Source organism: Falco peregrinus, chromosome 2, assembly GCF_023634155.1.
Source record: "Falco peregrinus isolate bFalPer1 chromosome 2, bFalPer1.pri, whole genome shotgun sequence".
Classification (NCBI taxonomy): Eukaryota; Metazoa; Chordata; class Aves; order Falconiformes; family Falconidae; genus Falco; species Falco peregrinus.
In genome coordinates this window covers 109,719,499-109,735,688 of record NC_073722.1, presented here as the reverse complement: position 1 = coordinate 109,735,688, position 16,190 = coordinate 109,719,499, and the positions used below count along the sequence as shown (strand labels likewise).

General features: G+C 45.0%; 1 protein-coding gene across 2 annotated transcripts in view; it reads right to left on the bottom strand.

The window, feature by feature from the left end:
* The window catches only part of CLTC (clathrin heavy chain), a 33,865-nt gene extending 19,744 nt beyond the window's left edge, over window positions 1–14,121 (bottom strand). The window contains exons 1-6 of one of the 2 annotated variants that reach the window (XM_055796685.1): window positions 13,788–14,121; window positions 4,827–5,034; window positions 2,452–2,720; window positions 1,950–2,111; window positions 1,022–1,135; window positions 485–658 (exon numbers count right to left, since the gene is read on the bottom strand). In XM_055796685.1, coding sequence (XP_055652660.1) covers window positions 485–658; window positions 1,022–1,135; window positions 1,950–2,111; window positions 2,452–2,720; window positions 4,827–5,034; window positions 13,788–13,829 — 969 coding nt within the window. In that variant the 5' untranslated portion in view covers window positions 13,830–14,121. The remainder of the gene's footprint in view (window positions 1–484; window positions 659–1,021; window positions 1,136–1,949; window positions 2,112–2,451; window positions 2,721–4,826; window positions 5,035–13,787) is intronic. The other variant, XM_055796686.1, reaches the window with a different exon arrangement.
* Between the last annotated feature and the right edge of the window lie 2,069 nt (window positions 14,122–16,190).

The following is a 16,190-nucleotide window of genomic DNA, read 5'->3' as shown; positions in this document are numbered from 1 at the left end:
AACATCTGAAATTAATTCAGTCTAAATGTTAGCAGACTGGTTTAAACTAGTTAAGTTAGGTGTGTATGGAGATACAGCAGCAAGTTTCCCTGGGCACTCAGAACACTGTCAGACATCAGATGTTCTGAAGAGTTAAAAGTTACTGTAGTTAAGATTTCCATTAGTAAGCGCTCTGCAAGAGGATACAATCTGCCCCCCAAGAGGTATATTCTAGTTCCATCCTCAACAGCAGGACAGTGTTTAGATCCATTGACAGCCATTACAAAACCCCCAAAATTACGCAACCTGAACCAGAGTTGTAGAAGAAACTATAAGTAATACAAGCTGCCCTCCTGTTCAACTACCCAATACCACCATAACTCTCATTTTATTATTCTGTCTTGTTAATGTCTGGAAACTTTTAGACAGATGCAAATGCTACAATGTATCATTACGGGCCAGTGGGATTAGCTAAACAAGTGGTTTCCAGGCCAAGCTTCCTTACTTGTCCCTTTCTGTTTACTCCAATAATTCCAGCTGTTGCTTCATGCTGTGCAGTAACAAATATGGTCTCTCCACTTATTCTGTTCATGTAGATACAGGTACCAGTTTCCAGGTCATACAAATGAATATAGCCATATTTCGTTATGAGAAATACCACATCGTGTTTGTCGCTGATCTGCAGAACAGGAACAGATTTATCAGATTTGGTACTGGATAAAACAAGTGCATGCTTTTAAGAATCAGAAGACAGCTGTGCCATTTCTATTCTACTATTTCAGTAGAATGATGTTTTAAAAGCCTGAAAGTTAAATATATGTGGATATTTCTTCCATAAATAAGAGCACAACGTCTTTGAATGCTGCTTCAGTCTCCATGTTTACTTTAACACTACTGAAGCAGGAGCAGAAATCACAGCAGCTCAGTGCCAAGCCTCAGGTCAATATATTGACCACCTGGCTTCCAGTGTCCTGTTACAGTGTCACATCCACCAAGAGAAGCTACAGACTTGTTCTTGTGCTCTTGTTTGCAGCTCTCATACCTGCATGGCAACAGGAAAGTCATTTTGTGCTTCAGGAGGAAAGAAGACATCCACTGCTTTCTTTGGAAATGGCTGATTCCCAGTAGGTGGTGTGCCAACTTCAATGATATGCAACTGTGCAATAGATAAGATTAGTCTCTTAGTTCTTGTATTTAATTTATGTAACAATAGACTCAACAATGAAGATACAGCAATTCTTTTGCTGCTAAGTCTTAATCCCAAACTTAGACGAAGATAAGCCAAGTCAGTCTTCCTGAGTATTTTATACTGTGGCTAAGGGTCTGGCATACTGTATTCATGTATCATAGATGAGGGAAACAGTTAAGCATGATCTTCAGTTACCCCTAGCTACTTCAAAGTTTAAGAATTCAGTTAGGTCACTTTATAAGCACTCTTTTGACTTGGTTAACACTCTGCAGAGACAGTTCTGATGAGGTTTCTTTGAATCTACCTTTGGTTTTACTTTGTTTTAGCTGTCATAAAGTAGCTCACATAATTCCAGCGCTAGTATTAGACTACTAGTTAGCCTTGTAACACTTAAGTGTTTCATTTTCATCCAGTAATTTGGAAGTAAATTAAGCCTGATACTGGGGATGAGCATTGAAGAAAGATTACAACAGCTTTCCCCTTAAGCTTAGCCTGTGAAGCTGAAAGTCACATGTTTCAGGCAGCTAATTAGGCTAGTCATGACATGCCACCTCACTTCATGACTTGAAACAGACTCCTACTACATCAGGTAGTCCCTGCTGTGAAGCTCTGTATGCCCCAATTTTCATATACATTAGTTATATAGCATCCAGACTGACACGTAGTCCTTTTTTTATTTTTTCCTAAAGGCAACTTTGTGCATTAAACCACTTGTTTTTCTGGAAGCAGATAACCAGAGTGAGTCATTAAAGATTACAGAATACTTAGAACCAAGTCTTACCTTACCCCCAGCTTGCCCTCTTACTGCAAAACAGAAGAGAGTGGATTCTTCAGCATTTCCTTCCATCTTGAACTGTGCAAAGCTAGCTGCATGTCCCTCAATTGGTTGTGATACTTTTCTATCTACAGAATATAGCTGCATTGCTCCCACAACACGATTTTGCTAGATAAGACAGAACAAGAGTCAGAAGTAACAGGCACTCATTCCATAATCTAATTTAAGTTAGTGTCAGTAAATATGTTGTCATATGAATCTGAAGCACCACACCATGCTTTCCCCTTACAAAGGCATCACATCAGACTTCTAACCTTGTACTATTGTTTGTACCATTACTGTAAGATTTTCAGTCACGCTTAAGTTTGTTACTTAAATATCAAGGCAACCATTTACATTCCCAACAATGTTTTAGGAAAAAACACACACACCAGTCCCGCTCCTATAGAAGGAGGAAACTATAGAAGCCCTGGGCTTCCCATAGCAGGCCTTCCTAGTAGTAAAGTACCTGTGCAGATATGCCAGTTAGCAGTAGCCATTTCTGCTTAGCATCAGTACGGTAGTTGATGATCTGGCAGCCAGCAAGACTAGAATGGCGATCAAACATTTTCACGGGCTGCGATTCCCCCTCCATACTCCAATGGTAGACTGCATTATCTGTTACAAGGGCGACAGTATTCAGAGAGATCCACTTCCAGAAGGTGACATCATCTGTCATTGTATGAGCCTTCATTTTGCTCTTCATTTCAATATTGAATATTTGAAGCGTCTTCCCAGCTAGAAAACACAACAGAGCCACGTTACAGTTTCCACTTGTTACTTCAAGCACTGGTTAAAAGTAGAAGAGCTGGACTGTGACATTAACCCTCACAACATCCTTCAAGAAAATCCTTTTATATACTGACAGTATCTTCAGCATCCAGCTATTACTTTTAACCAGGCTACACTCCTAGGGCTAATTTTACCAGTTTGCCACCACCCAGCAATCAAACAGATGTGAAAAACAACTTGGTAGGAGGCAAGCTTTAGCTACACAAACAAGTTGTTTGATACTTCATGTACATCAAAACTAGGTTACAATAATGCTGAGTGTCCTGAAAGTTGAGGAGAGCTATGCCAGTGTCATTAAAAACTATGCCCACATCTGTTTTAAGTACAAAAAAGCGCACAACATGGAACAGTCAAGTTGGCAGAGGGCTTTCGTAATTCAGACACATTAACCAAAACCCTTAGGTTGCACTAATGGGATACACAGCTACTGGCTGCAAACCAGACTAACAGAAACCGGGCAAGGAAAGGAACCTAGTGACCAACACAAGCTCTAGAAGGCAAGAGGAAAAGTTCTGCAAATTACATAGAATGGTGCATACATACATCCTGAACAGCCACCTGCAGTCATTTCTACCAGATTTTACAATGCAGTGGCATGCAAGGCATTATTTCTTGCTGTTGAGAAGATAAGGAAGGTTCTGACCAACTTCTAGTTTTAGGAGACAGCTATTTCAACACATGCTAGTGTAGCCCAAGAGGAATATAAAAGATCTCATGAAACCAGGCACAGCACAGGTCAGAATAACTGTTACAGTTACTAACTGTAACTCAGCTTGATAAAATCAGTGCCAGATGGGCAAGTGCCTTCACTCATAGAGGATGAGTTTAGTTAGAAGCCCCCATTAGTTCAGCTATTGGCGCAAGATGCAGAGTCAGGAGTTTCTCCAGAGATGGAGCAGACCGTTTAACACTGTGTTACACAGGCTACTGTGTTTGTTTCCATATCTAGTGCAGCTGGAGCTTTAGAGTCAAAGGAGATGACATCCAGGTAAGATGCTATGTAAAGCATATTAAGAGGCAAAAATCTAGGCTTCATTCAAAAGGGTCAGTTCTGTTTATAAAAAGCTTGATACCAAGATCCCAATAGTTTAAGCACACATCAAGTTCTTGAGTGGATTAGTTTTCTGAATTTTAAGGATTCCCTTGTTTGGGAGGGCATGAAAACCCTCTGAATTTTAGGATTTCAGTTGCTTAAACTCCACTGTTCAGCCATGTGCACCATAGATTTGAGCCATTTTATTCTGCTTCTTTTCATAAAACACAACAGGAACTAGTACAGTCAATTAAAGTAACTCACCGTCTGCACACACAAGAAAGCATTAAAGTTGTGACAAAACAGCAGCACAGTATTAAAGTCAAACTTAGATCTAACATTGAATACATATAAACCTTTCCATTCTCAAGACATGCATTTCTACAGCACCAGTATTTAAGTCTTTTTGGGGTGAGAGATCAACACTTCTGGAGACTCCAGAGGAATGCTTGTTCTCTCTATCACCAGAGATACCAAGTTAGCTGACCTTGTGCTTTATTCACCACACGAGTCTTTCCTGCATAGTTTTACTCTTCTTATCACTGACTGATACAAGAAACATGCACAAACTGGGGCACCGGCCTCTTCCAGCAAGGCCAGACTAAGGCCTTCAGGAATATTTCCCTTCCTCCCCAGTCTTAAGTGTTCCTCTCTGGAAAGAGAGGCTTAGTTGACAGCCCTTATACACTTTAGGAGATCAGGTCTCACTTCCCTCTAACATGACTCCAGAAGTATCTCAAAAGCCTGCACTTTCCTCCCACCTCTCCCACTCAGAAGCTGTAAGCATTCTGACTGAAACCTCATTCTAATGACCAGCAAATGGCAGGTTGCCCCAGCTGAAGCTTACTGCCCAGATACCTTCAGAAGAACTGAAAATGCATTAAACAAGCTCCCATTAAGCTGTGGAAGACTGGTAAGGGATCCTCCCACATAAACTGCCTGAGAGACTTCAGTCATAAACTAGTCTTACAGAAAGCTCTCCATCCACTTCAAACATTTCTTTATCAGGGCTTCCATACCTTTTAATGCAATGACTTTACTGGCAGGGTTCATGATAGCACTGTCAGCTGAAATTGGTCTTCGAATAGGGTTGCTGGGGTCATTCATGTCAATGATCACCACTTGAGCCTGTTCTCCTACTTTCTCTCTTATGCAGATGAATTTGTCAGACTCCATCGTCAGAGTGCTGAAGCCAATGTTTGCTGGGTTGATGCCCAGATTTTGGAGCTGAAAGAGAAAAAAGGTTTAGCATTAAGTTACACCTCAGTAGTAGACACGAGCTTTTTTGAAAGGTACTAGGCTTCACACATCTTTGTGACAATACAACCGCACTACCCTAAAATGATATGGCACACAAATTCTTGTCACCTTCAATGGAGCCCAGCAAGCTTTCTGAAGAAGCCCAGTGTCACTCAAGTGCTGGGCACCTTGTCTTCAAGGTCCATTCACAACTTACTGTTTTGAGAACTCTACTTTTGAGCCCCTCAAATGGTTTAAGGCACGCTGAACTTGCTGGCTACTGGTAGCCGTGCCAGAGTTGCAGCTTCAGCACTCACTCTCACCAGCTTTGCTTTCAGAGCTCCAACTTATTTCATTGAGCTTGACAGCTATCACTATTTCAAGCTTAACATCACATGTGAGGCATCTGAGCTTTATCCTCATAGAGTTAAAAAAAGCTACCTGTCTAGCAATTAGCCTAGTCCTGTCTAGCAGCAAGTCTGTATTACCACCCAGGAGGCAGAGCTAACGCATACGAGATGGACATGATTGAAATCAGAAATGGCTCATCCACAGCCATACTTGACACAGAAGATTATTGATAAACCACCTCCTTTCCTGCTGAGGCACAGCCTGCTTCTGTAAGACTTTAAATGCATACCTTATAATTATAGCTCTAGTATGGCATGCAACAAAACAGCTCAGTCAATGCCACTTCATGGTGTTTGCAACAGGCTAATGTATTAGGGTGTTAGTAGTGAAACAAAGCTTATTCCATTTTTAACAGTGGAAATGCAGAATGGTTAGTTCACCTCACATACAAACACCCAGCTTGTGGGTCGATATACCTTAAAAACACAACATCAGTCTTCTACCATTAGAGGAGTTACCACTTCTGGTATTTCTGATATCTTTCTTTCTGGGAGACTGTTTAAACTTCAAGCTCAAGGTCTCCCACAAAGGGCTAGACCTCCAAAGCCATTTTAGTATTATTGTACTAGTTTGAAGCAAAACACTAAGCTCTTATCAGCTGTGTTCTGTACAAGCTCCGAGATGACCATGCCTCTGCTGCTTTGTTCCTGCCTACTTGCAGCTTCTGATAAAGAGGGTGTTTTACTACACTTCCCCTTTTGCCCCAGCCTTCAGACAGCACATGCAAAGGAACAAGTAACATCTAAGATATGGCACACCAACTTAACAGAAGCAGCTTCACAAAAGGCACTTCAGTGGATGATTTATACCATCCAGTGAATCAAGACAGCCAGATCTTGGGGCAGCTTAAGGTTGAGACTCAAAAGCAAGTCAGTTTTAGCTCCTCAGGTCTGCTTGAAGGGAGAACTGGAAGAAGATTCAGCCTTTGGGCATGGTTCTCTGGTCACTCTGCATTTAAGTCCTTTGTCCTAAAGTATGCTATTTCATAGCAGTTACCTTGCTCTTTCAAGAGAGGACTTCACGATTTGAAGCTCTTCTGTCAGGTTCGAATACTACCAAAAAAATGTTCGGGCTCTTCAAGGGCTCATTTCAGAACTAGTTTACAGAGAGCTAACACTGATTTTTTTGGTAAATTTAAGGTCAACACAGCTTTTCTTCTTCAAGAGATTTTAAGAGAGAAAAGGCTGTAAGCAGGACAGATTTAAATGTAATTCCTGATCCAGACAGCAAGCTGGTTACCTGACTGACTAGCTGAAGCCATTCTTCCAAGGCAGAAAACCAACACTTCCTGCAACTTAACACAGTGAATAGTTTTATTCAAACACAGCTCCCTTCACATCCATCCCCCTGACAGTAAAGTCAGGAAATTTTCATGTGAAAGACAAGTGTTTTATCAGCTTTCACATGACAAAACTGTTTTGATGCTACAGCTATTAAAAAATAAAATATATTTTTTTAAAAAATCCAACTACTTCCTTGACAGGTCAGAACTCTTAACTCAAATTTAATTGAGTATTTGAGGTCCAGTATCACAGAACCTGACCACACATTCTTCAGCAACACTGATTCACTTAGAATATTTCAGATTTAAGCTCAAACCTTCCTTTCACACCTTTATTTGGATAGTGTTCTCTAGGCCTGGGACTCCATACATCAGTTAGGCAGGTGTATATGCAACCCAGTCACACCCCTGCAGGCAGAGAAGGCTTGAAGATGGAAGAGTTTCATCTGGTAGAGCTGAGAGACTTACTCCAGAAAATGTGGCATTTCCTTTTGATAGGCCTGCAAGCTTGACAGGTGCAAAGTCATTTATCAAGCACTCAATTTCCTTGTTAATTTGGTAGAGAAGCACAGTTTCAGAGGGCCAAGTACTCCACCTGGCAGTTAACTCACAACACTATACTCAAACAAACATTGTTGACAGAACAAATCAAAAGCAGCAAGGTCTAGCAGATGGCAGACCTCTTAGGGAGGTCTAGGTATAACCACTGAATCAAAGTTGCTTAGGTATTGCAAGACAGATTTATCTCAAACATGACCAGACTGCCATCTGTTAGGTGTCACATCCGAGGTATCCAACCTTGGTTCGTAGCAGAATACATGGCCCTTTCTAAACTTAAGACCATTTCCAAACGTCGAGTATTTCTTTGAAAAGATTTAGTGAACTGGCACTGGAGCTCTGAAGAAAGCCTGGGGAAGTTTTCTGATGGAGGCATGACCGTTACTGAGGTCTTTAAGTAAACAAGCTTTCTTCTAACATTTCATCTTCTAATCTCAACAGCCCCGAGCATACGAACTAAGCCTGCTTCGAGCCCGAGACAGGAAGCTGACTCTGTGACAATCTCTGCATTTGATTACACAAGAGCATCACCAGCCAGGAGTGGCACTTGCTTTGCTCAGCTGGCAAAGCTAACAGGAACTTTTCTTGCCTGCACTCAGACCTACTATACAGAACTTTTGAGAGTATAGATCAGTCCCTGGAGTATGGGTTATTTTCTTCCCCAAACAGGCTAAAGTTCAGGTGAGTAAGGCAGGAGTGTTTATAAAGCTAAGCAAAGTAAACAGAGACTAAGATTACTATTAGGAAACATGACAGGAGGTATTTCTCTGATGGCTTTTATTATGAAAACCTCAATACTATTCCACACACAAACCCCTGAGTTTGCAATACAACTGAGAGTACAGAGGTTTATGGCAGATTTTCTATCCCTTCTCCACTTACCACAGTGAAAAAAACCCCAGATGTTTAATATTGCACTCACTTAGGTTCACCAATTCACAAACAAGTTTAGAAGATTGAAAAAAAAAGAGGAAATGTTAGATACTCCTACATTATACTACAAAAAACACTTCCTTGGCTTTCAAGCAGATATGAAAGCAGAACTTGCTAGCTGTGCTTGAGCAACCAATTTACAGTTCAAATTATTTTATACCACCATTTGTTGGAAAGTTCAGTTACACTGGTCTCCCGGAAGCACGCTGAGAAGAAAGCGTTCTGTCAAGTAGCTGCTCCATTACAGCAGAACCATGAAACAGGTTGCCAGAGACAGCAGCAGCTCTTCTGTTCAGCAGAGATGTCACCATGAAGGAGCCTCATCTAACCCAAAATTGGATACTTCAGTCAACTGCAGGCTGTACTGAACCATCGAATTCTGTGATGGCATTTATCTGAACAGCATCGAGACATGAATCATTATAACACAGCAAGTGAAAAGTCTGACTAGCAAAATTATTTTTTCACTGGAAGATAATTCAAGTATGTTCTTGGTAACTTACCCAGCAACATTGTCACGTTACATGCACGTTTGACATCAAACTGAATGGTAAAATTGCTGACCAGAGTCTCTTTGTTGACCCCTTCCTGGAACATTCGCTTTCTTGTGACAGTTTGCTTAGCTGTCAAATAATTTCTCCTTGCCTACAAGGAAGGGCGCGGAACTGCTGAGTATGCATTTCACCTCGACTCTCACTCAACAGGATATAACCACTGTTCTTGTAGCCACAAGCAGCTGCTTAGTCTCAGCCCAGAGACTCCTTATCTACATGCAGCTAGAAATCATGTAGCTGGAAAATGCCAGCTAACAAAAAAACTCCCAGTCTTTTCAGAAGCACAGAGCTCTTTGACGTGCAGTTGAGTCACATTAGCTCTATTGCAAGGCCATGCTTTAGTAGGCTTTGATTGAACAAGGTGAACATCAGGCTACATTTCAACCACTTATTTAGTTCCATACATTAAAAAAGGCAAAGCAAACTTCAATCGCACAGAAAAGTTTTATCTGTGCCGATCTGTCAGAATTACTGACTGCAGCTCTGTAACACCAGAGTCCTGACACCAGTCAATGGCTCCAAAGTACTTCAAGCCTACCAGTGCAAGGTAAGAGCTAGTTTGTGACAGGCTAGGAAGTTACACTGTCATCAGATAAGAGACCTCTGTAACATTCAAGAGCTCTATTTCTATATCCTTCCTATTTTCTGCCTCACCCTCAACAGGCCGAGGTAGCCATCTGGTGTCAGCAGCCACAGGCATGCTGTGTGACTTCTTCAGTTACAAGCCACTGCTGAGACTTACCACTGAAACCCGAGTTCAGAACCAATGGCTGCCATTATTTCTCTTTGGTTAAGCACCACAGCCCCAGCACCAAGCACTGATGTGTACCACCACCAAGACAAGCAGGCCTGTTGACTTCAGTTATCTGCTGCGAGGGATGTGCCAAGAAGAATAGCTTATAAACTGCTTAACCAAGTGTTCCTATCCAATTAGTTCATACACACACGCGCGCACTCCTCAAGACACTTTGATTCCTCACAGCATCCTTTGTTACAGATTTTCCCTCTGTAAGAATGCTCCAAACTCACCAGCTTTAGGAATTCAGATTCACTAAAAAGGAGAGAGCAAAAATGCCACCAAAACAGCATTAGGCACAGCAGTCCTCCAATTCCTAACATTAAAAAAAACCCAAAAAAAACCCAAATCAAAAAACTGTATCAAACTCATGCTGTTACAGCAGAGATTTAGTGTTCTAGGATATATTCAACTGTCTCACTGCCAGCACAATACCTGGAAGCATTTTGTTGTTCATCATTGTTAGACTGAAGTAGTAGACGTGTAAGTTTTATTATATGATGCCTTGGCTGTGCAGTTTTATTCAGTTAGCTCTTTGGCATAGCTAGCTATGATTCTGAGAGCCATCCATCTAGCCACCACGCTAGAATATCATAGCCACTATTCAGGTTTGCTCCACTAATGACCAACAGATACAAAACCCCCTTTCCTAGTTTAAAAGGAGTAGTTCTGTGTCAGTAGCAAGTGCATAGCCTCAGCTGACAGTTTTCTGAACTGTCTAGACAAGTCTACACAGTAATTTAACTTTTTAAATATATCTAGGTTCAGAAGAGTATTTATTAATGCCAGTCACAGCAGCGTGCCTGGTCCAAGTTCAATTTTCATCTCTTTCAGGGTAGTGTGGCTACATTAATTGGCAATTGCAGTTCATCACCTGCTAACTAACCTTCTCACTCATCAACTTGTAATCCTAGAAAAGCTCCACACACCTACCACAGTGATCAGTTGTGTTTTACTTTCACCCTCAAGTAAAAATTCCAGAGGCACCAGCCTATGGAATCCCTAAAACCTAGACACAAATAACCAGATTTGCATTCATTCAGCATACTGAACTCTGATCTCCCACTACATGCCCACTGGATCATTTCCTCGTGCCCACTTAAAAAAAAAAAAAAGGAGCACTATAAAGTTTTATAACATCAGTCTGGTAGTTTTGATAGCACAGGAATCAAGTTTCTCCTTGGAACTTCCCAAGGAAAATGTTTCTCTACAGTGTGTTGTTGATGTTCTTTTGTGGCAAGGCAGGCATCTACAATAGACAATACACAGATAACATCCTACATACTTGCAGCTACTGAGATTTCAGAGCTATGCAGTGGGACTCAAACAAAACCCAAAGTCTGTCTACACATTTTGGTTTTAGACTTCACTTAGTAACTATCCAGACAGCTTACTTAACCCTAGTAAGTTAACTAGTTGCCACACCTTACTTACCCAAACTAGATCTTTAGGTCAAATTGCAGGTACAAAGCATGCTGTACTGTGTACCCAAGAGGTAACACATTCAGAAGTGCAACAGCGCAGGGCTTCCGGAGCCTGTAACTTTTCATTCCCATATGGCACAGCCACCACGCTGACAGCAACGGATCACGCCAGCGTGCCTCAAGGAGTACAACCAGGTTGGAGCTTTGTCAGAAAATGGTCATGTAACTGTCTATACCTGCAGTAGTGGATCCAGGGAGAACCAGTATCATACTACAGGTATTGCTGACTGCCAGTCTTCTATATTAATTAAACACAAATTTCAATAATTATCTCACAAGAACATTCTCATTCACATCCATCACCTGCCTTTTTATGAATAAGGCTCCAGCTGAGTACCTTGTCTTTTGTTAGGCATCAGCTACAAACTTACAAGTGTTGCACAACACCTGTACAACAAGTTTCCTAGACAAAGTAGGTCAGGCACAGTTCAAGAAATTGTATTGAGTCCACCAGGACCTCCTATGAAATGCTTAGAATATGCTAAAGTGCTTCTGGATAGCAAGAACGTAGCAATATCAATTTATCCGCTCTCAAAATTTACTCCAACAGCAAGTCAGAAGCTTAAGCATGAAAACAGTACCTCTGAGAATTAAGAGTTCCTCGAATTTTTTTCAATGAAACAGAATGAGGAAGTTCAGTAGGTACAGCAAACTGAAGCATTATGGCCAAGAGCCACGTATACGCAGGCTCAAAGGCTGGACACCCAGCCTCACAGAACACCAGCTCACATATGCAGTTGTAAACGATATTGGTTAAGCCAGTGCTTTACATTAAATAAGAAAGAGGGGGGGGGAATGCAAATAAACAGATAAACAGTATTTCGTCAGAACAGTTGTGTTCTGCAATAGAGCTGGTCTGAAACCTATCAGGACTTCTGGAGTGAAGCAGATAGTTTCATTATGTAATAGTACTCATGTCATTAGAGAGCTGGTAGCGGGTCACATGCAAGGTTTGTATCTTAAATAATGTATCATAGATGCATTTCCACAATACTTTATTAAGAACTAAACTACCCAGAGGGATGAGTTTCACCAGAGTACACAAAACCTTCTCAACACCTGGTTCCAGGCTATGCCACTATCAGGAGAGAACACTTGCTCAGAGCTGAAGCTCTGGCCAACTTGTGAGATTCTCCAGTCAGTGCTGCTTGCTGAAGAAAAGCCCAGGGCTAAACCCGAGCTATGAGTTCTGGCCTGGTTTTAAACTGATTTTGAAGTGAAATTGTCCAATGCTCAACAGTTAACTAGCTAAATAAAAGCCAATCATGGCAGCATTTTTTAAATCTAAAAATAATACTATGGACAGCAATTTGCACAGCAAAGTAAGGATTTTGCAACCGTTCTTCTAACAAGGTGTCAATAAATTAGTTTCTTTCCATTTAGGCTAGAAAAAAGCCACTACAAATCATGCAAATCCATCACTATGTTAGCGCCTACCACGGCCCCAGTTAGCTAAGCACAAACTACACAGACACTGACATCGCCAGGAAAGAGGGCTACAGACAGGTTGCCAGAAGCCCCTGCCTAGGTATGCCAATGTCATTTTTACTACATAATTTCTGCTCAAAAACCCCCAAACGCTCCTCAGCAGCAGAGTCAAGCTTGATAGCATCACAACTACAGCAACTGTGGATGAGAAGCATGGCTTACAGTACTTCGCCCTATAGCCTGGTCAGGTAGGAAGTGCACGTTGCACAACTGTATCACGGCTTCCCACACCCCTCCCTGCATGCCAGCTGCCCCGATGGGCAGGAGAGCTGCACGCTGATTTGAGAAGGTAACCTCGCATTCCTGCAACGGAGGCATTTTATAGAGTTTGTTACTAGTGCCTTCGGGAGGCCACGTTAAAAAAAAACCTGAAGGCCGTTACTTGGAAATAATCTATCAGCACGTCGTTACGGTTTAATGAGACGCAAACCTGTAATTGTTAGAGACCAGCAGCCCTGGCACTGGGGTGCCCGCACTGCCACAGCCGTACTGCAGGGAAGCCCGCAGCAGCTTTCACCTTCCACTGCAATACGTGGTTTCTCTTCGCAGAAGATGACATTACGAGTCAGAACACCAGGAAAAACGGTTTAGAACGTCCTTACAAGTCTTAGCCTCGTTAAAAAAAAATAAAATTAAGGGATACACGGGGTCAGCTCGGCCACCTCGTTCACGTGCCCTCCGGCAGACCTGCTACAGGAAGCTTTCCCCATTCTTTTTCCCGCAGCCGGCCCCTCTCCTCGGTGGCGAAGAGGAACCACCCGCACTCTCCCTCTCCGTGCCGCACCGCCCAGCCAGTGCTAGCGTGGGCACGGCGCCAGCCTCGCCTACACCGCGGGACGGCACCGCTCCGCCGCCGGGAGGGCGAGCCCGGCACCGGGCAAGGGCGGGATGCCCGGCCCCGAGGCCCCTGACCGCCCTCCCCCAGGCCTGGCAGGGCCCCGCGGCGCCCCAGCCCTTCCCCCGGCGCCCCGGGCCCGCAGGCAGGCGGCGGGCGCGCTGGAAGGTGCCCTTCGGGGCGGCACGGCGGCAGCGCCGGCAAGGCCTGCGGGGAGGCGGGCAGCCCGCCCCGGAGGGGCCTGGGCCACCCCACGAGCCGCGGGGAGGGAGCGCGAGCAGGCCCGGGGGCCCTCGCCCGGACACGGGCCCCAGGCAGCTCCTCCCGCCTGAGGGAGCGGCCCGCCCGCCCCAGCGCCCGCCCGCCCCGGCCCGGCCCCCACCGGCCCCTCGGCGCCCACCTGGAGGTGCTCCTGGAAGCGAATCGGCAGGATCTGGGCCATGGTGGCGGCGGGCTGAGGCTCCAGTCCGAGGCCGGACCGGAGTCGCACCTCAGCGGGGTCCGGGCGGAGAGGGGAAGCGGGACCGCAATGGCGGACCGGGCCAGCGAGCGGGGAGAGCCGCGGCGATCCGGAAGCTGCCCCCCGCCGGCGGAAGGATACCGCCACGGAAGGAAGAAGCCTACCCTCACCTGCCGGGACCAGTCTTAACTGCGCCGGCCGGGCGGAAGGATCCCGGCGAGCGGCGTGGCTCACCCGCCGCGGGACCAATGGGAGCAGCGCAGGGATCCGCCACGGGAAGGGACTATTTCGAGACCCATCACTCCTCCCTCCCCGGCCTTTTTTTTTGCCACATCATGCGACCGAGGTGAGGCGGCGTCACTTCCGTTCCGCGCCCGGCGCCGCTGCGCGTCACGTGCAGGGGGCCGAGCGGCGGGGCAAGGTGACTCGGGCGGCGGCGGGGCCCGGGCGCGGACGGACGGGGTCGGGGAGCGCCCCCCCCCCCCCCGGCTGAGGGACCGGCCCCGCGCCTCGGCCGGCAGGGAGGGCAGGTTCTTGCTGTGCACTAACACATCCCAATTAAAATGAAAACAACACAACCCAAAGCACCACAAGCTGGTACCGACCGTCCTCCGTCACCGAAGTCCCGGGCCGCAACCCCCCAGAGGCTCCGGGGGGGGTGCCGAGGGCTCTTCCCGCCCCCCCCCCCCCCCCCCCCCCCCGCGTTGGTAAGTACAGGGACAGAATGAAACTTCACATTTCTTTCGAGATTTATTAACTGACAATGTAACTCCGGCCCATAAAAACAGGTGAACTTAACCCTTCTGCCCCCCTCACCGCGCTTCTATGTGCGGTAAGGCTCTCTTGCCTTATTTTGCAATCTCACAGTTATTTCCTCAGAACGTTTTTGTTTTGTCTTGAATTCAGAATTTAAAAACCTCTGAACACAGCCCCGAACCACAGCACGGGGGGGGGGGGGGGGGGCGGGAAACCCTCCCTCCTTGCTACTAAGACAGTTTTTTAAAAAATTAGTAAGGGAGCATTAGGATGTGCCAAGATACATAGCCAGGAGCAAGAGTGGGCATTCCAGCTGCTCATCTCAGACCTAGTCTGTGGTGCAGATGCCATCTGGCTTGCAAGTGGCTATGACATTGCAAATATAAATCAAAGTAAAAGCAAAATTCAGATTACAGGTTTAGTCAGGAAAGCGCTGGCTTCTCCAAAGTAGGGCCTGAGCAACAGCGCACGCAATCACAACGCTTTTCCACCTGAACCCAGGATAAAGGGCCCAATGAAAGAGGGACCGAAAACACGCTGCTTCCTACAAAGATGGATCACAACCAGTGATCGCTCGATTCACGCATTCCCTAAGCAACTAGAAAGGCATTAATCTTGCTGCCATTCCAGCGCTCCACACACTCAGAAAAGGGGCAGGTGGCAGCAATTCTCCTGCAGTTGGAAGCTCTGTGACAGAAGCTCACAGGGCAGCCGCAGGCATCACTGCTTGCTCCTGCTATCGCCCGCTCCTGCTATTGCCCGTGACAGCTACAGTGATGCTCCAGTTAAGCCTCTTACAGCCTCGCCAAGGCGGCACTCGGTGCTGCGTGGCAACCGGCAGCGTATGCTGCAGCCTTGCCAGCTCTGCCAGGCACGAAACACACCCCTTGCTGGGTTTGGCAAGTACACAGACCAGCCTCAGCTTTTTAATTTGAATAGGTACAATCCCAGAAAGCACAACTCTAGATCTACCACCTTCTTTACAAAGAGTAGTATGATTGTATTTCCCATCAGAGAATCCCAAGGTTTTTGAAAGCTTATGATCAGCTAGAGCCTGTGCAGCACAGAGGTGGAATGCTTCAGGTTTTACACAAAGTGCTAAGGCTTATTTACAACACTGCTGGAACAGCCTCAGCTAGCTACCTGAAAAGCAGGTGATGCGTCAGTTGCGTGCACTGGGTATGAAAATCAACAGGAAGTTCCTCCAGTTTTTTGGAAGTTGTCTTATAGAAAATGTGACTTACTGAAAGTGAAAAGCAGCAAGAGACAAGCTCCACACTAGAGCACTGGAACATTTTTAAGATTATTAAGGTGACAGGAGGGGATTAGCTCTTTACTGAGAAGGAAACAATCTTTGTGATGACAAAGCATCTTTTGCTTTTTACATACTTGAGCTGAGGGAAAAAACCCTAGTATTTCCTTGTGTATTCTTTCTGCACATTTCAAACAGTCATTCTTCAGACCAGAATCCATACATTTTAAAAACACCAGTCACCAAATTCAGAAAAACAGCCCACCAGGCAGCAGGCCTGCTGGCAGCCTCCAGGACAGAACCTGGCTGAGTACGGGATTGACTGCTGCATTTGG